The sequence below is a fragment of the Eptatretus burgeri genome, chromosome 16, assembly GCF_056783735.1.
Source record: "Eptatretus burgeri isolate ZD-2024b chromosome 16, Ebu_testis_v1, whole genome shotgun sequence".
Taxonomy (NCBI): Eukaryota; Metazoa; Chordata; class Myxini; order Myxiniformes; family Myxinidae; genus Eptatretus; species Eptatretus burgeri.
Window position 1 is genome coordinate 64,605,644 of NC_140976.1, and position 21,086 is coordinate 64,626,729.

At 43.0% G+C, this 21,086-nt stretch overlaps 1 protein-coding gene across 1 annotated transcript in view; it reads right to left on the bottom strand.

The window, feature by feature from the left end:
- Positions 1 to 21,086, bottom strand: part of PI4KA (phosphatidylinositol 4-kinase alpha) — a 189,916-nt gene that overhangs the window by 144,672 nt on the left and 24,158 nt on the right. The window contains exons 12-19 of the mRNA XM_085859029.1: positions 20,638 to 20,826; positions 18,031 to 18,131; positions 14,590 to 14,728; positions 4,531 to 4,660; positions 1,737 to 1,832; positions 1,432 to 1,615; positions 1,192 to 1,295; positions 355 to 523 (exon numbers count right to left, since the gene is read on the bottom strand). Of these exons, the coding sequence (XP_085715155.1) occupies positions 355 to 523; positions 1,192 to 1,295; positions 1,432 to 1,615; positions 1,737 to 1,832; positions 4,531 to 4,660; positions 14,590 to 14,728; positions 18,031 to 18,131; positions 20,638 to 20,826 (1,112 nt within the window). The remainder of the gene's footprint in view (positions 1 to 354; positions 524 to 1,191; positions 1,296 to 1,431; positions 1,616 to 1,736; positions 1,833 to 4,530; positions 4,661 to 14,589; positions 14,729 to 18,030; positions 18,132 to 20,637; positions 20,827 to 21,086) is intronic.

Genomic DNA, 21,086 nt, shown 5'->3' on the forward strand with positions numbered 1-21,086 from the left:
AGAGAAAGTATAAATTAATATAAGATGTGAGATTTGAACCTGAAAACATCCAGCATTATTTGACTAATATTAAGAATGGCAAACTAAACAAATAACCGAAACTTTAAAGACAAAATTTTTTTTTTTAACTGTTCATCACAATTACAAACAAATGGGACATGCATTCAACAACTTTGGCTGAAGATGTGAAGGGCATGGAAAGGCTCAATGAGAAGGTTCAACAGGATTGAAGAGAAGAGATGTTTAAAAATCACAACAAAGAAAGAAATGAAGGAGCACAGAAGACTTTAGTAGAAAAATATTAAATAATGCAACACGGAAAACATAATAGAGAGATTGAGATCCATTGATCACCTTCAGGGTAGGACCCTTGTCACTGGCTCTCTCACTCGCCCGTTTTCCCTCCAGGCCCAACTGCACAAACAGCTCCAACAGGTTCATCAGTAGTTCATCGAGCATGTTCTCACCCTGAAGGTTTGCCGCGATGTTGGCGAGAGCATTTATCACCGCCAGAGAGCAGTGCCTGCCGGGTCACACACAGCGGTGTCCATCAAATTTAAAAGGTAGCACTCAATATCTCAGACTTCATGACCTCACGTTTGAATTGTCTGCTTCATGGGTTGATTCCGAGTGCAATATAAGTGTCAAGTAAATTCCATTATTGAGCAGTGCCAACAGTGGATGTGCAGCATGAATAATTCCATCTCCTTTGAACAATACATTCGGACACATCTACTTATTTATGGACAAAGCCTTTGTGCAGGTATATTGGCCACGTATTTCATCACCGAAAACGATCAAGAGGGGTATGCAAGTTCAACAAAATTGCACTTGAATATGACAAGCATTACGAACCAAATGGAATTTTTTTCCCCCCCTGTGCAAATACCAGGGAACCACTGGTAGGCATGGATGACCCACAAAATATGCAATGGAGAAGAAAGTAAATACCTATGGATTTTCTTTTATAATGCCACGAACAAACTTTGGTACATCACGGGCGATAAAGGTTGTGGTCAAGTTTCATCGAAGTTGTGCGTGTAGTTTCAGAGAAGAAGTTGCAAGTGCTTATGGATGGACAGACGGACGACGTGCCATCCCATAAGCTTCCCGCAACTACTTCCAGGTGAGCGAATGAAAAAGTGATTAAAATTTCCCCCAAACTTGGGATAACCTCCATCTGGTACACACCTGTAACCATGATCCCTTTGGTCTTTCGTGGCTGAATAGACCAACGAGCTGGCCTGTACGCTGATCTGCTGGAAGAGGTTCAGGACCTCCTGGTAAATGCCTTGCTGTAAAAAAACATAAAATAAAAAAATAAAATAAAAACTTCAATTTCACCAACCCTTACTTTTAAACATCACGAACAGTCCCCATGCCAAAAATTAGAGCGGCGGGTCGATTCTCATCAAGTCATATTTTACTTACAGAGCCCGTGATAACCATGCAGCCGAGCTGGTCGATGATGAGGATGTCCAGAGGAGAAGGAGGACGGCAGAATCTCTGCTGGAGGATCTGCAGGATTGACTCCATTGTTCGCGGAGTCTCTCTCAATGACACGGCGATGTGTCCAAGGGCACGAATGGTATGTTCATGAATCAACTGTCTATCTCTGCACCGCACCCAATAAAATGCATCCCAAAAGAGCACTGCTAAACTGCAATCTCCAAGTGCAAGAGCACTCAGCTACATGCATCGATATTATGGCAACGCAAAGTACCATCCATACTTACCTCTCATTTTCCTGAGACTTGTACAACCAATTAGACAATGTGGCCAAAAATGCTTCCACCAACACCGAATCCTCTGTGACTCCCACTTTCAGTGCCCTGAAAGGAAAAGAAACAAGCCAAGAATGTGCAAATAACCAGGATATGAGAAGCAGATTAAAATTATCGAAATAGTATTCTTTATCTTCCATCCTGATGATCATGGATGTAAGATGATTGTATGTAGGCAGAATCGTGAGATTTTAAAAAGTGCCTCTGAGTTTTGAATTTCAAGCCCACAGCTTGGTGGGTACCTAATAGAGGTTGGTGGCAGAAACCATGGTCATGGTCAGACAGGTCACTTAAGGCAGAGGTTAGGAAGAATGCACTATAACTGGTGGCGAGTCACTTGAGGCCAACCAACACATTAGGAAGACTGGTGTCCGAGCAGTGAAGACACTGGACTAAGATCCCAGTGTCTGTGGGTGCAAATCTAGCCAAATGAAACAACATAAAGGAACTAGAACTAGAACAACTAGTGCAGCACAATGAGTACAAATAGTACAAATACAACTACAACTGATACAAGTACAACTACAACTGTATGTCTCTACTAATTTGGATTCTAAATTTCTGAAAACGATAGTAATTTCAAAGTAAAATTACAACATCAATTTAGGAATGTTAGCAAAGACCCAGCTGACTTATTAATGACCTTTAGAGAGGGGGTAAACCACCTGTCCCACCTGGTCTGTGATGCCAGTCCACACTTCATGGACTATAAATGCCCTTAGGGAAACTTTGGATGGGCATCAAAAAGCTAATCCAAATCCTCGCCCGAACCCTGCTCTCGGAGGGAGTGGGTGTTTCGAGTAACATTTATATATATATATATATATATATATATATATATATATATATATATATATATATATATATATATATATATATATATATATATATATATATATATATATATATATATACTGAGTACCAGTATACTGGGCCGGTGTATACCCCGGTTAAAATAAGTGTACCATATCCCTGTGTCGTAAGAGGCGACCAGGGTTGCGTCAGGAAGGGCATCCGGCGTAAAACATGTGCCAAATCACTATGCGGATCATACGGATGATCCGCTGTGGCGACCCCTAACGGGAGCAGCCGAAAGAAGAAGATATATATATATATATATATATATATATATATATATATATATATATATATATATATATAAAAGAGTGAGTCTGGTTGTTTGTTCCTTATACATTTCCAAACCCCAGTGCCAATTTCCTTGAAATTTCCAATACCACATTATTTTCACAGGCGGAAGGTCAATGTAACAATAAAAACTTTCAATCCTCAATTTAATAGTAAAAACATGAAATCACGGCACTTTGGGTGATCAAGCATCATATGGAAAGTTGCCCCAACCCCCTCACCAGTGAGATAGGCTGAATTAAGACTGCACCTGCATGTTCTTTAAATGTTTATTTCAAGAGGGAGAATAAAAATTAACAAAAAAGGGTCATCAGTCTCTGTGAAATACACTGAGTGCAATGAGTGGTCACATGATCCTGTATGTCCTTAAACAAGGAAATGAGGCCATTTAGCACATCATTGCCATGTTGCACTCACAAGTTTACTTTTGCTACAGCGGTAAGCAACCTTCTTGATGTTTTGAATAATGGATGATCCTCCTCGCGCAGTCAGGAACGTAAGGTTGCCGAAGCAGTTTCATTGCCTGGTGAGTGGGAACAATCCTGGATGTGCCACCGCTCTGACAGGATACTCGACTGGCTCACTGCCAGCAAGCTGGTACTCATTTTGCCCACCTCAGAAGTATGACAGGCTGAGTCAACCCACATGGTGTTATTTTGGTACAGCTCAGGCATCAACTATGGACATTTAAGATCCTCAGCCAACCACCTGACCCATAAATGAGAAACATGTTGAATGAAATTAACATATGTAGTATGTTGACTGCTTTCTGTTCTTGACGGAGGAGATGCACGTGGAACCAGCTGAGGAACCTGCGCATGAGCTGCCTCGGGGTTTCTTCCCAAACCATTCCTTTTTGCTGCTGCAAGCCTCCAGCCATGCCCCACACAGCAAGCCATGCCCACTCTCCCCTTCATACTGACTTCTGTCCGTGGCCGCGAACGGTTTCACTGCCTGTGTGTGTCTCTACTTGGGTAAAGCTGCATCTAACCAGGTGCAGTTTGCGGTATTTTGATCCTGTCGTTCTCTATCTGGTCTCTCTCTTGTGGAATGAAAGAGACCTTAAGTAATTGGATAATTAAGGTCGCCGATCGTTCGTTCATTCATCGACTCGTGGGCACATATTCAATGGGGTTTTAAGGGGTAATTATTTGATGATTGTTTTGCTTTATTTTGTATTCCTCCTCCATGTTCCTTCACATACACTTAGAAACACTTGGTCTCAGAGTGAATTATGGTGGTTCTTATCGCTATCACAATTACACACGTCCATTAAAGGACAGATAGGATTTTGGGGATTAGTGGCTACAGTGAGGCCATGCCTACACCAAACGACTCCACTCGGTCATTATTCGAGAATGGCTGGAAGGCACTGATGAGCGTGGCACATCTCCTGATCGGTGGTCCCACTAGGCACAGTATTGTGGTGGACAGACTCGTAATCCGGCCCAGGAGGACTGAATCGGTTGGCCGCCACGACCGCTTTGACAAGGTTCGCCAGGATTTGAGCCAGACCACCGGATGAACTGGATGACTTCAACAATACTGTATGTACACATATCGTTATAGGGTACAGATTTCAAAATTCACTTGATAATACCTGCAGATGTTATCGATGGCGATGTCCCTCAGTTGTTCATACATGACAGGCTGGCTTCTCTTGCTGGATATTACACTCACAGTCGATTCTGCGAACTCGCTCGTAACATTTATTTTTATGTCATTTCCACCTGTTGAAACAAAAATAAAAATAAATAACGCCATGACAATGGGTTTAAGAGCAATGACATCGAATAAGGTTTTTTTTTTGGTTTTTTTTAGTAGCTAGATCTCAAGTATGTTTGTCATCTTCAAGTTCCAAGTATATTTAGACAGAAATAACATCATCTACAATGTACCATGCAGGGATTGTGAAGCCAAGTATGTTGGCCAACCATCCAAACAGTTAACCACATGGTAAGGCAACAAGACAGGATGTACTTGGTTGCGAAGCGCGCAACCAAGGACACCCTACACACGTACACACATATGCCTGCAACTGCGGCAGCTTAGATGAGGACAAGGGCTGCGCACATGGCTCCCGAGGTCACGCTGATCGACATGCAGTTGGAACATGGCCTGGCCATGCAGGCTGGAGGGCTTTATCAGCTTCAGCCCCTCGAGGGTGGGACCGAGCTTCGATGGTGTTGAGGACCATGCTGAATATAACAGTTTTCATGAGGCCGAGGCGTTTGAGAAGTGGCTTAGCAATGCAGTTTGGTGCGCTTCGTTGACTCCTTGAGCTTAGTGCGCTTTGTTCCTACCACCGTCCAGGCGAGCATGGGGGGCCCTGGGTGTGATCGGGCATACCCCAGAGGTCACATGTGAGGTTGCATGGATTTATATCATGATCGCCACTTCGAAGACGGTGGTGGGGGAACGGGGGAACGGAGCACGGATAAGGAGACGGCTTGGACAATGAATCATGATTCCTTGCTGGGGTGAAAATGGATGCTTCAGGACCGGCAAAGGCTCCGTTCAAACTTAGAGACTCACGTGTGGAAATGATGACTGGTGGCAGCGGTGCAGTATATCCGGGCAAGCAGGAGTGTCTCCGGGTAGGATGGGGCATACCCCGGAGGTCACATAAGAGGTCACACTGTTCCACATTGTCACCATTCTGGAGAAGGAGGGGAAAACGGAGCATGGATAAGGAGATGCCCGCCTCTCCAATGGGCTCATCCTGATCTGCCCATTCCAGCACGTGCCACCAGTCTTGTCCAACCACAGGAGAAAATGCAGCCAAGCCAGCTCAAGAACGAAAACCAGCTTGCGGAACAACGAACATCCTTGCTTTTATGGCAGCTCGAGAGGGGCGGAGTTTGGCGGAGGTCGGGATTCACACCCAACCTCTGCAGATGTGGCGACAGGGAACAAGGGTCATGCTCCACCTTCCGTGCTTCAAGCGCAACGTGCCCATTGATCCGCAACTTGCCCCGCATGACGTCACACTCCCTCAGAGTTTGCAGTTTGAGAAATGGCCCCATTTACGTTCTGATTGGGCCACGCGCATCATCTCCTGGGTTAGCATGGGGCTGAATAAAGCGTCTCCTATTTGTTGCACAAATGCACAACAAAAACACCAATGGAAGGCTGGACAGGCAGAATGGTCGTCGCTTGCAGGAAGGCACAATGAAGTGGTCCACAGAAATCATGGTTGGTGAGGCGAGGCTTGGTTGGTGGTGGAACCAGGTTGGAGTAGCGGGAGCAAGATGCAGCATGGTGGTTGTAGGGAACAAGGCACTAGTGATGTCCTGGTTAGGTGAGGTGGTTGTGGTTGGTAGCGAGACATAGCAAGGCAGTTGAAGTGGTTGTGGTTGTGTCTTTGTGGTGAACCGGCACTGTCTGGTCAATTGCGAGCAGGCATCTGCATTGCGAACAGGTGCTGAAATGGCGAGCTTGGAAAGTGCGTTGTAAATGTTAAGGAATAAAGTATTTGTGTTGTATTTGAAGCAAGCTGAGTGGTTATGGCTGATGGCGAAGGGATGATAGCAAAATGCTAAGCAGGTTGGTGGATCATGTGATGGCAGAGCAGAGCGACAGCTGTGGTTTGGTGGGAACGGATTTGAATATGTGCTCATAAAGAAAGGGCATAAAGGTTATACAACAAAAGTGAAAGACAGACCTATTTAATCCCTTACAACGCATGTTTTCCGTTCCACTGGAGACAAGGGAAGACCCGACCTGTAACATGTAATAATTAAATAACTGACTCGGGAACTGCTGTATGTTGTGTGCCATTGCCTTGGGTCTTATCCTCCTGGTCCGGGATTTATATCCCCCCCCCCACATATGCATACATACATGCATACATATTGTTGTGGGCCGGAGGTCGGGTGAGAAGACCACTGGGGGGGGGGAGCTATCTCGGCTCCCACCAGACTCCCCGGAATTGTAGGCCGTCGCACACGAATCATTCTGTGACGCGGTGGGTCGCTTAACCAACCGTGGATGCCAATAACTCAACCGCGTGACCGAGGGTCCTCCCGTCTATGGGTTAACCGGGTTACCTAATTAATCACGTGATTTAATTACAGGAGAACACGCCCTCAGTATGCCTTGTCCGAACCGGATCACTCTACCGGACCGGATCACTTTACTGGATCGGATGCAGCCGAGCGACACTGCCAAGGACGTACCGGCTAAAAGGAACGGATTGTTGGGAATAAAATCCCGGCTAAGCTAGGATTCTGACCATGCTGGATCGATGCAAGAAAAGACAAAAACGAGCAGGGAACATTCGTAACAGTAATTTATTAACAATGGGCGAGGAAAGGTATGTGGTACAATCAATAGATTTATTGGGGTGTGCAAGCAGAGATAGGGAAGAAAGGTGTGGTGCGACAATAAACAAGCAACTTATGAAAGCGGATGGATAGCAGACTGAAGGACTTAGTTATTTTATAACTTGGTTTACGCAGTTCTTCAGCGAAAATGTAGGGTTGGGAGGTCGAAATATAAATATAAATATAATTTCAATTTTTAGAAATTATATATCTTTATGATTTTTTTCGGATGTTCCGTGGAAAAGACAAGGGTAGGTGGGGGGGGGGGAATATAAATCCCGGACCAGGAGGATCTAAGAAAACATTGAAGATGGAAAACTATTCAAATGCAGGATGCCATTGTCCACTGTATCATCTGATGTGAAAAACAATAAAGAAGGATTAAGACTTGTTTTTACAATATAGTCTGGCATGTTTTTCTTATAGAAACCTGTTGGATCATCAAACAAATGGAAACAATGCTAAGAAAATTACTGTCCAAGTCGTAGATGTGTGCGTGGACACCAGTGCATAGTGCTGGATATGATTAAAAAAAAAGGTGTCTTCTCGGACTCAACACGCTCAAAACGGTCATTCAGAGCCATAACCAGCTTAGTTTTCAGTGGGCATCTGATCGTGCCATCTCCCCATCCCCACGAGCACATCAAAGGCTGATTTCTGGTCCCTTGAAGGCTGAATATCAGCATCTCGCAGGGAAACTTTGACGTATTTGGCACCGAAATCTTTCAATACGAGCAGCGGTGTACAACTATCGATGGAAACAAAATCGGCACGATTGAGAGTAGCCTGCGAATCATCCCTGCTGCTGCACTGAATTGATGCAATCGTTCGGCCAGAATATTCGTCGTCAAGATGTTGAGTGATTAAATCACCAATACAGTCACTCGAATTTATACCGCTGACATACTTCTTAACAATCACTTTCGCCCCAGAAACCACAGTCAATCTGAACCACGCTGGCCACTGCTTTGACGCCATGACCGAAGACGACTGCGCAGTTCTACTGCGCAGCTCTACTGCGCAGCTCGGTTAAAGGTGACTCGGCATTTTGGCGCGCGCGCACGAAATTATATTTTGAAAATAAATGCCGACGTTTACATTTTGGGTTTTGAAACTTTTGCACCTTCAGCGGAAAATGTATAAATATAAAAGGCTAAAAATGTGTTTTATATTTATGTTTCATCTCAGCAAATATACCATCAGCGGATCCATAAACCAAGTTATAAAATAACTAAGGCCTAACCTGAAAATAATAATAACAAGCTTCTGCAGGCTTACTTACATAGACATTGCCAGGACACACACACACACACACACACACACACACACACACACACACACACACACACACACACACACACACACACACACACACACACCCCGATGAAGAGGAATTGAAGACAGGAGAGGAGTTGAGGCTACGGTCTCTCGGTACCTTGGTATAATTGATACGCGGTACCCGAACGCGCCACAAATACGTTTGGGGAAATGCTCCGTGGCGCGGTACCCCCCTGACAGCTGGCGCGTCGTTTCTTGCTTCGGGCAGCTCGCGTCGAGACCGTGGGCGTGAAGTAGGGGCTTGAGCTGGGAGGGTAGAGTCCAGAGAGAGTGTACGGAGTGGTAGGCGGGACCAGGTGGGTGGGTGGAGTCAGCGTCGTGTGGGTGGAGAAGAAGAGGAGTCCAGCGATGACAACAGAAGGCAGAGTCAAGGTGATGACGACAGAAGGCATAGTCGAAGTACAACTTGAGCGGAAGCGGCAGGGCAGAGAGCGATCGAAGGCTCCGCTCGGACCTTTATAGGCCCCACGGTGCGGGGCGGGGGGCCACCCCGAAGCATTATGTCGTCACCCGAATCTGGCACTCTGATTGGCCCCGACCCCCTGCACGGCCCGGCCATGATGGCCAGAAACCGCAACATTCCATTTCCGGCAAGATGACCCCACACCGCAAAAATGTCTTGCTCCGACCTCACGACATGATACGAAGCGCCCACTCCGAACTCCGTGCCATGAATCGCCCTGCAATAACCCCCAGGCCATGCATGCCGACGACCGGCCGAGGGCAGTGTCGGTCCCGCACGCCTGCTCCGTGTGCGTTGCGTGGCATGGGCTGTGCCACATGCCTCCGCCCGATCGCGGCTTCGCTGGCTGTGGAGGCGGGGGGACACTCGCCACCCTCGGCCGCCAGCGAGGACCGAAGGTACGATGTTATAGCGAACCCATGCACATACAGTAAGATGTGTCCATTTGTGCCCTGCTCTGTACAATAACAAAGTGTTGAAAGCGGCGCACAGGTCTGCCTTCGAGCACATTCCGTACAGGGCGCTTCGAGCACATTCCGTACAGTGCACATACAGTATATCCGCCATTAGGCACGTGGCCAGCGCTCGTGTTCGCCCAATTCTGCTATCGTGTGCACGGGTCGAAACCCGATCGTTATAATTAGTCCAGAAATGGGTTGAAAGGAACGCGCCACTTGCGCCTTGCACACTTGCATCCCGCCCAATGTGGCATGGTTGTCGTTTTACTCTTATCGGCCTCGATTGAGGAATCGCTTGAGGACGGGAGCTCTGTGCTGTCGATGCTCATGTGGTGTTTGAGCGCCCTTTCTAAGGTGCTGTTTCTTCCGTCTCCCCGGTGCGTGTTCTGTGCAGCGTGAGTGTCATGTTGAGTGCGTTTCCTGTCCATTGGGTGGAAATTACCACTGCACGTGCGTTTCGCAGGCTGTGGAGGGGTGGGGGTGTAATGCCTGCTTGGCCTTTTCTGAGGACCCATCTCACAGTGAAGGGCGCACGTGGCTCAGATTTACCTCAGGAATAATCAGAAAAGAAGAGTAGGAATGAAGTCAGAAATGAAATGAAGAAGAAATTATGTAAACAAACCAAGCAATGAGATCCTCGCAACGCACGCTCCTGTTGTCCCACTAAACAAAAGGGAAGGGACTATCTACACGTATATTAATGGAATAACTGTCTTGGGACCACTATCTTTTGGATGCATGCGGTTCTGAGAACCGCAACAATATATATATATATATATATATATATATATATATATATATATATATATATATATATATATATATATATATATATATATATATATATATATATATATGAAAAACACAGCTCGTCCGTCAGTGAAGCCGTCTGTGAAGCAGTAAAGTTGTCCAGTCGTCCGTGAAGCCTCGGTATATGCCTCTTAATCACGTACTGTTTGAACGTCAGTTGCACCCTGACTACACGTACGTCTATTAATTACACACTATTACAACGTACCTTTCAAACCTCCGGAGCCTTTCGACTTTGAAGACAATTTAGACTCCGTTAAACATTTACTTCCTTTAGACAGCTTAGATCTCGATATACCTTTTGATTATTGAGACCCGATACACTCTGAAGACCCTCTATAACCTTAAGACCCTTAATGCCCCCTAAGGCCATTAAGACCCCCTTAGGCCATTAAGACTCATGACAGCATTAAGACCTTTAAGACTCCTTTAGACCCAAATACCCCTTAAGACCCCCCAAAAAGTTCCAAAACCTCAAGATCATTAAAGCCCCAAGACCCTTAAGACCCTTTGGAGGCCCAAGAACCTTCATACCCCCGAAGAACCCCCAAGACCCTAAAGACCACAAAGACGCTTAAGACCTTTAAGATCCTTAACACCGTAAAGACTCCAAAGATCCTGAAGACCCCTTAAGACCTTTAAGACCCCCATAACCCCAAAGACCATTAAAGACCCCCAAGACCATTTAGTCCCCTCAGACCCCTAAGATCCTTAATAACCCCTTTTACCTTTAAGACCCCTGCGACATCTTTAGACCCCTTTACCCTTTCAAGTTTTTAGACCTTTTATACCCTTTAGACCTTTCAACCCCTTAAGTTTCTTTAGACCCCTTAGACCTTAACACCATTTAGACCCCTTACACCCTTCAGACATGTAAGACAGCTTGGACCCTTGACCATTTAGAGCTTTAGACCACTCAGACCTTCTAATACCCTTTTTACTTGCTTGAGTTGTATTTGTAGCCTGAGTTTGGAGATTTTAACTTAAAAGATGTGGCCATGTAGAAGGAACAAAGAAAGAAAGAAAAGAGAAAGAGAATGAGAAAGAGAAAGAGAGGCATGTGTATATATATATATATATATATATATATATATATATATATATATATATATATATATATATATATATATATAAATAATATAAAACAGCAGATCAGTCAAGTCTCTCACCCATAATTGGAGGGAATAACCAGTCAGCTATCACCTAATCAATCACCCCAGGTGGTAGGATTATTATCAAATAAATTAACGCCATGCTCTTCTAGCTCAAAAAAAGCTGCATAAAGCAACTATGAAAAGCGACACAAGGTAAGCTCTTTGCCGTTTCAAACTATAACCAAGTTCCTCTGCAGCTGCAAAACATACGCAAAGTAGTACATACATGAGAATCCGAATGTTACACATCCCCTCAGCCGCTGGACTGGTTTCATCGCATATTATTGAATCATCAGTGACAACGCATATAGAAATGCTCATGACTGGGGATCCCAAGCATGTACCACATGCAATGTCAATAGCAGTTAACATATAAACAACAAGACTAAATCACGTCTCTCACCCGTAATTGGAGGGAATAACCAATCAGTGCTCACCTAATCAATAACCCAAGGTGGCTAGGATTATGAAATAAATTAACCTAATGCTCTTGCAACCAAATAAAGCTGCATAAAGGAACTAAGAAAAGGTACACAAGGTAAGCCCTTTGCAGTTTCAAACAGATATAGATTGCAAAAGGTTGAAATCAATGCAATATATATGTGTATAGTAATGCAGTGAGAATAATAATACAAATCAAATCAATTTTGATGACTATTTGGAATCACAGCTAAAGGCCCGGTCACACCTTGACGTTTTAGCCAACGTATGCCGATTTTTGAATTTTTTTTCTAAAACGCTGGCACACGTTGAATACGTTATAGGTAAGTTTTGATAACATTGAGAGCACGCTGAAAAACACTGCCATACGTCGTTGTACGTTGGCTTTAAACGTTGTACTTTTTGGTTGTCCTCAAATTTTTTCATGCTTGAAATTTCACGACGTATGCCGGCGTATGACTCACACGTTCCGCTACGCTGGCCACAAGTTGTAGGCACGGTCTGCGATCGTTGACAGACGTCAACATATGCTACTTGTAAGTTAATCATAAGTTGAAACACGCCAAGGTAATGTTTAGCGTACCCGAAACTTATTTCTAACCTATGATTAACGTGTTGTTGGCACGTTACGCGATCGTTGCCACACATCGACAGACGTTACTTTTAAGTTACTCATAGGCTGAAAGACGTCGGTATAATGGATCATCCTTGCGTCAGCGTCTACGGCCAGGACACTTATTTGCAGCATTCTTCAAACTTTTCTTCGGCATGGCGAGGATGTTCACACTTCGATGTCCAGCTTGGCTATGATTCCAATTGTCCATCGGCAGCGTCTATTTAAAATAGTCGAGTTTGAGCGTTTTAACACGTTCAGAAGAAGCGCTTCAAATTTCCAAACCCCAGCGTCAAAAAACAAAGGCGAGTGACAGCAATTTAAATCGTTCATTGTAAACAATGAAAATAGTTGAGTGGTACCGTTTAAAAGTCGTTGAGTGCAAAAAAAATCCAGTTGTTGAGCGCAAACGTCTACTTTCAATAGTGGGGTTTGAGCGATTTAGCACGTTCAATAGAAACGATTAAAATTTCCGAGTGCCAGCGTCAAAAAACAAAGGCGAGTGACATCAATTTAAATCGTTCATTGTAAACAATGAAAATCGCTGCGTGGAACCGTTTAAAAGTCGTTGAGTGTAAAAAAAATCCAATTGTTGAGCACAAGCGTCTACTTTCAATTGTGGAGTTGCAGCCATTTATATTGTTAAGTTTATCATTTAAATCGTTAAATCGTTAAACGCAAGGACGATCCATCATAACCCACACCCTCCCCCTCCAACTCACCTACTACTGCCAACATGAACAAACTACTACTAATACTAATACTGATACTGATACTGATACTGTTACTGCTGACATGGACATCGACTCAAAAAGGACTCGAAAACACAGTTGGGTTCCCCTTTTATGAACAGCATTTTTATATACCAATTCCCAAAACCGCTGGGAACACGTCTTTATATGGCAGTTGTAAGCTAGAAACACGTTAATTTATTTTTTTTGTCGACCGGAAGACGTCATTGGAATACGTCTACATACGTCGATGTGTGTTGGGACTACATACAGAATTGGTTCAAAGCACGTCAAACATAAGTTAGAAATAAGTTTCGCATAAAAAAGACATTACCGTGACGTGTTTCGACTTATAAGTAGCCTTTGTGGACGTGTGTAAGCGTCCACATATCGTGTGTAAAACTTATCCCCATCGCATGCGGAACGTGTGTCATACGCCGAGTACGTCGTAAAATTTTGAACATGTTTAAAATTTCTTGACGTACTCTACTTACTACGACGTATGATAGCGTACTTTAGCGTTCTACTCACGTATACCAAACTTACTCATACCGTATTTGACGTGCCCCCAACGTTTTAGACACATTTTTCTTAGTTCGGCATACGCTGGCAAGATCGCCAAGGTGTGACCGCGATGTTGTCACTTCTATTTCTACGGCAGTTATGATTCGAATCGTTGTGCGTCAGCCTTTTAATAGGCTACGTCACGACATCGTCGGTGATGCGTGCAACACGCTATGCCTAAGTTAGACTATCGTTGGGCATCGGTTGTGTAGGCCGACAACAGGTTCAGCATTCGTTGGTATAAGTTATCTATAACACAACGAAACGTTCTGTGTCCATTACTAATATGTTGTGCATACGACCAACTCGTTATGAATACGTCCGAATCTTAAAAAAAAAACATCAAAAGTTCAACGTCAGCCAGCGTTTTACATACATTTTAATACGTTGCCATCGCTGGCTAAAACGTCAAGGTGTGACCGGGCCTTAATATAAGCAAGACATGTTGTATTGACAGCTATTCTGTAACACGAGAGGCTTGGGGAGGTGGGGCAGTACAAAATAATTAATTGATCAACGTTTTAAAGTAGAATATCAACCACTTTTGAGGAAAAACTTTTTTTTTTAATCAAGCAAGTGGTGGAAGTCTGGTGCATCCATGTTAAAATGGATGACAACTGGTAAGCTTGAGAACAATCAAACATTATAGTCACAATGTAAGAAACTCTGTGGTCGAAAAATGGGACCTAAGCCTTCGCCCACACAAAAAAAATACATTGCTTGTATGTGCCTTTGTTTCCGCAATAAATCAAACATACTTACACACATCCTTCCCAACAAATGGCGAGGGAAACTTGTAGAGCTTGAGCAGCACTGGTGAAGGATAGAGCAAGAAATCTCGCAGGGACTCAGTAACAGCCTGAGCCATGGACGGAAAGCGCTCGCAAAGTCTACCAAGACCCTAGGCAAATTGGAACGCATCTCAAAATGCATCATACACATCACACGTGCAGACATACAACATATCACAAGGATGCACAACGAACGTTGAAGCAGGAGGAGGCCATTTGGCCTATCATACCTGTGCTACACTGCTACACCATACCCCACAGCTCACATATGTAAATCCTTTTGCAAGTTGCTTTGGCTTTCTAGTACGTGGTGCAATCCCTGGTGAGCATGGTGGAATTATGTTTCGAGTATTCAATAATATCTAGGACTCTGCGATGGTATCTTATCATTATTTTAACATCAGGCAGGCACTGTTCATCCATGGTCCAAGTAATGTTATGGCCGAGTGCAAACACCAATCATCCACATAGCTGATTAACTATTGAATTGAAGACATCGCTCAAGGCCAAATTGTTTGAAGAAATAAAACCTTTGGCACAAGCAAATAACTGAATTTTGTAAACAGAACGAACACAATAACCTTTTGAGTAGCTGAGATCAGAACTGTATAGATTTTATGACACTGGATTAGCTTCCTCACCGTATAAAGACTTGAAAAAAAGAAAAGATTACAAAAACGATCATCTTGTAAAGTATTTCCTTTGGCAGCTGATCCAGGAAGTCATGATATATATATATATATATATATATATATATATATATATATATATATATATATATACATACAAACAGTATATTCTTCTTTCGTGACACACGTATCTTTGGTGACAGCTCGGTATGGGATTTTAATTTGGATTCTTTTTTCATCACGAGAAGGAAAGGAGTTTGTGTGGGTAGTGTTAACTCGCACAGTCATGAAAACTGTCTTCTTTGTGCAACACAAATCAGCGATGTGCTGCTTAAAATATTGTTTCAATGAAAACCATAGAGATCAGAGAAGTGGGAAAATTATCACCTCCGGTATGGACGGTTCTTCGCTAGTCTAAATAAATAATAAGATGGGATCTTTCTGTACATTTTCCTATCTCCTCCTTCACCGCTTCATGCATCAATATCAAACTTCGTAAGAATAGTTAGCTGTCTCACAATTATCCTTAAAATATCTAAGTTTACTTAAACTACTCTGTTCCGTTCAACCTAAGCGAAAAAAAAAATTTTGTCACAGTGTTCACCATGCTGGATGATGTCATGGCATTCTGGTGGGCAGCAGTTAGAGCCCAACTGTCAAAGGACTACCATTGTCATCGTAATCATTTCCAGACCTTTAGCACCCCTCCCTGACCGATCAAATGCCATTCCATCACATTACTCATCTTTGACGGGTATATCCGCCTGTAAAGAACAAATAACCGTAGGTCACTCGAGTCTTCGCAATAAGCCCATTGGCAAATTTAGCTACAATTTCACAAACAGAGAGTGCCCACGGGTACAAAAGTGGTGGTAGTTTGAGTTGCCGAAGTCATGCAAAATTTCAATGGGAAAACACTCAAGCGCTGTGTTGTTGGTGCGACATGACACGCTCGCTATGCAGACTACGGTGTATCAGAGAACAGGAAATATCAGGATAACCCCAGCTGCATTTTCCTTTTTCTTCTCTTGTTCTCTATCCTTTCTTCTCCTGCTTTCCCTTTATGGACTCATAGTTTATTTGCATTCATTTTGCTTTAAACCTCAGAATTATTTTCACTTTTATTCTGATGATGACAAACCAGTAGTCATGGAAATAGTTTGCACTTGCCACATTACTCCTCTTATTGCATTTTCTTTTCCAACATTTAAGCTGATATTTTCTCCTCGTACGTTCAGCCACATTGGTGTTCTCAATTGTAATATTGGTGTTCTTGCCGGCATGGAATCAAGCTGACCATGAAATCGGGCATCACAATCGCTCGGATTGTGAACATCAAAAGCATATACTGTATGTAATTTTGTATGTTACATGACTTCTGGATTTCCACACAAATGAAAAATTACAATTTTTATCGAGATCAAAGTAATAGCACACTGGTGCTTCGTTCAAGACTCTTCCATGGTGCAAACCAAAAATACTGGTCTTGAGCCAATATTTAGATTTGTTTATCTTAGGTTCTGACTATAACAGTTTACGAAACAGACGCCAATAAAAAGTAGCTGCATTTGGTGGAAACCACATATGTTTGTTTTCCAAATAGGCTGTTCTAAAACTGCTGTTGAAGAGGATACATAAACAAGACAATCAAGCAATCCAAAGCAGTTGAAGCTTCACAAAACCAGTACGTCATTTCACAAGAAGTGACAAATTATAAAACTAGAAGGATACTCTTTGACGTCGCGACGTCGCCAAATATGCCTCCGCCAACATTATTACATCATTATACATACTTGTACCAAGTTTGATATAAATCCCTGAACCCAGATTCAAAATATTAAATAATTCTGGCTGCCAGACCATGCGTCCAATCAGGTTGAAATTAAAAACATATATTCCCCAGAGACTACTAGTTCATAACTGTGACGTTTCACATCGATTGATGAAGCAGTTCAAGAGAAAGAATTTTTTGAAGATTTTTCTTAAAACCAATATGGCTGCCAGACCATGTGACCTATAAATTATTCATGAGCACCCTGGTATCCCCAAGCCTTGGGGAACACGTGAGCGACGTTTCCCCTCGATTTGTCAAGCCGTTCTGGAAAAGAGGATTTTTGAAGGTTTACTCTTCAAAACATCAAAGCTGCCAAACCATGTGACCTATCACGTCATAGGTGGAGAACTTTTTGTTCATCATGGATAGGTGATCATATCTGCAAAGTTTCATCTCAATCTGTTCAGCCGTTTCGGAGGAGAAGATTGATGAATGTTTTTATGTTAAAAAAAAAAGATACGGCTGCCGAACTACGTGGCCAATGACATCATCAATTTCCACCCCTCACCCCATACAATTTAGCCCTAGATGATCCTCAAAATTTTTCACACTGATCGAATAAAGTGTTCGACATATGCAATTATGACATCATAACGAACCCACCGATGACACCATTAAAAACAACAACAAATCACAGTTGTTTCCCATGGGGAGTACTTGACATGTGCCAAGTTTCATTTTTTTCTTTGGAGCTGTTTCAGAGATAGAGGTCCAAAGTTTTTCCTTTTTTCCAACATGGCTACCACATGACCTTGGACGTCATTATTACCATAAAACAATTATACATGATTAATTGCACCAATAGTGAATATGTTGTGTCAATCGGATAAGCAGTTGCAGAGAAAACAGAGGAAATTATCATGGACGGACGTACATACGTACGTACGAACGAACAACCCGAAAATATAACGCCACCGGCGACTTTTGTGGCGGAGTCATAAAAACTCACCTGGATACAACAGGTAAGCAGGGGCATGTAAGCAACAATGGCCTTGCTGGAAGTTTTGGATTGCAATTTTTCAGAAAGCTTGTGGCAAAGATAATCTGCACCTAAAGAAAAAAAAGATGAAACAAACAACCCCAACATAAATATGTTGTAATTAAAAAAAAAAAATCAATGACAATATAATACACTTGTAGGCCAGCACTCGTGAGAAACCCACGAGCATAAACATGTAGAGTTCGAAGCTGCACGTCAAATTTTACAAAATGGTTCGTGGCAATTCTGCAGATCCACAAATGATGTCATGTAAACAATTTATTTCCTTCACATAATATGGGAATACATGTCCGTGCACATGTGAAACACCGTTTGTTTATCAATCCTGTTCAGCATTGAAAACTCAGGCGAAAACCAAAATCACAAACAACAAACTTAACATTTTTTTTCCCCACTGGTGTTTTGCATAAAAGGACAAGTTGGAAGTTTTCAATGAAAGACTTCAAATATTAATCATGACTATTTTCTTTCCTCCACATGGGTTGTAATCAAAACGTACCTTTTCTTTCACGATAGATGACACGTTGTTCAGTTTTCAAATGTACATAAACTCTGAAGTCCTCTTGATTGTAAAAAGTATTTCATGAGGAGGTGCATCGGCAATAGACCACACCCGAAAATAACTTGCATTACCTCATTTCCTCGGCATGGGATATAATCAAAACGTACCTTTCTTTCCTCAAAACGTACCTTTCTTTCACCAGAGAAGACACTTTGTTCATTCTTCAAATGTAAACCAGAGATCTGAAGCCTAAGGCCTTGGCTTGAAGCCTGAGGCCTATAACTAGCTACCAAAATGGCGGACGTGTGATTTGATGTTTTTTTTCTCAGGTTACAATTGTGGCTGAAGTCAGGCCAGTAAGCCAAGCTCCGCTCTGAATGGACAGAGCTTCAGAGCAACAGACTGGTGGAGAATATTATAGTGGATGTAGAATATTACAGGAACCCAGATTCGCTAATAAACCATTCGAATACAATTCGTAGTGCTCGTATAAACACTAACTCTTACTCGAGCTTACGTGGCAGTGCAGAATGGGAAAGCAATGCTGTAACAACAGTAAATGGGCAGAGGCCGAGCAGGTTTCTCACCAATTATGGACATTGTGGATAATTTGTGAGAGTTCAGTTTCAACTCTTCCATACTACAAAACATGAGTCTCTTCAGCTCACATCAACTCAGTCATTTCTCCTGCACAATATTTACCTGCCTTTGACAAAAACGGAAAACGATATGGAGCTTTCGATACAAGCAAAATGCCGAAGGGGTGCCACCATCATAATATTTGCTGACATTTCTCAATCCTCAACCAATACGGAGCCGGAGCAACTGCAGCCCATCAGCCAATAAAGAGCATAAAGTGGATCACCTGACCTCACATCAACATGCGGATGTTCTGCCTTCTTTATGGGCCAATCAACACAGAATGTGCAAAACAATAGTGAGCCAGGCAATATGTATTGGTAAGACCAAGTCGGGAGTTGCCTTTGACTCGAAGGAACCAAAACTCGTGAAGGTTCACATTTCTTAAAGAATTATAGACAAGGTCAGTCAAATGATCTCGAGGACGACCACGCTACATGACGAAGAGGTTACATCGCATCAGATGGCATTTGGAGAGGTACCTGACGGATTGTTAGACGAATGAGCAAGTGGTTGCACCAGAGTGGTGACTCTGGTGAAAGCACCAGAGTGGTTGCATCTGAGAAAGTGATTACAGATACATTTTGACGATAGTTTCGAACAATTGGACGTTGAAGGGAAGTATTTGAATGTGGGTTATCAAATCAAAGCGGGTGGTTTTTGAGGAATTGTGGAGAAATCAATGCAGAAGTGTCGTGCAGCCAATCATTGATCCACAAGCATACAAGTGATGTTACACATGTTTCAAGACTAATTGTAGACAAGACATGGCATCATTGGTAAAAACTTGCTGGGGAAACTTTGGGGCATGTAGGCATATGGTGTAAGAAATGGTGGAACAACAATGGACCAGAGAAGAATAGAAAACGAGTCTTAGTCATAAAGGCCAGGGTTGTTCGGTGTTGGCAGAGAGGTAGAACAATGAATGGAATCAACAGAATGTTGATTTTTCTCCGACAAAGGGTTAACACCCAAAATATCAACTTTTCCTTACGTCCCACAATGGTTAGCATACTTCAATTAACAGTGGACCATGGGCTTCACCAAGGCTGGCACGGTTTAGTTGCAACGTCAAGTAGTTCATCCACACGTGATATATGCTCGTTAAACCGGTGGAACATACTGGTTGTTGGACCGGAACAATATTTTATTCCCTTGTTGCACTGCCTGGAGATGTTGCATAAGCACTGCTGAGAAGCATCGATGTGCTTGCAGAAAGTCAAATTGGCTGAAGAACCTCAATGGGGAGTGCTGACTCAAGATGTGACCACTGAGGCAAGCTTGTTGAACAACAATGTTTTGCACCCCAGATTGGGAAGGTGCTGAAAACCCAAAACTCAATTTAAGCTAATGGGTTTGGCAACTATGAAGACACCACTTTGTTGTTTTCCAATCAAGCCAGCACACAAACATACCTTGCTCATCTTTCACAGCCCACACCATAAGGTCAACACAAGCTGCAATGGCTTGACAGCGGAGACGCAGGGAGGAGTCGGCGTGTGAGCGTTCGTTGTCATGCAGCATTCGCTGCAACTCATTCTGACTGCCACTGTACTCTTCCAGCGCAAAGTCGTGAACTTCCTTCACAAAGTCACTCGGTAGGTCTGTGGATGAAAATTGTTTCATCGTGGCACCACATCCCGTGATGTCAAAAATCCCAAACAATTCATGTACTTTGACAAAATTCTACACAAAATAGTTTGAAACACAAAATACTAGGTCAAGTGCTTGCATACACCAAATAGGCTATTTAAGCGAACTAGCCAAACCCATGCTCCACGCAAAGTTTCTTAAGTGAGGGTTCGTTAGGACGTCAATATATCCAGTGTTCACAATGTGATTTATAGAATTTCTTTATATACAA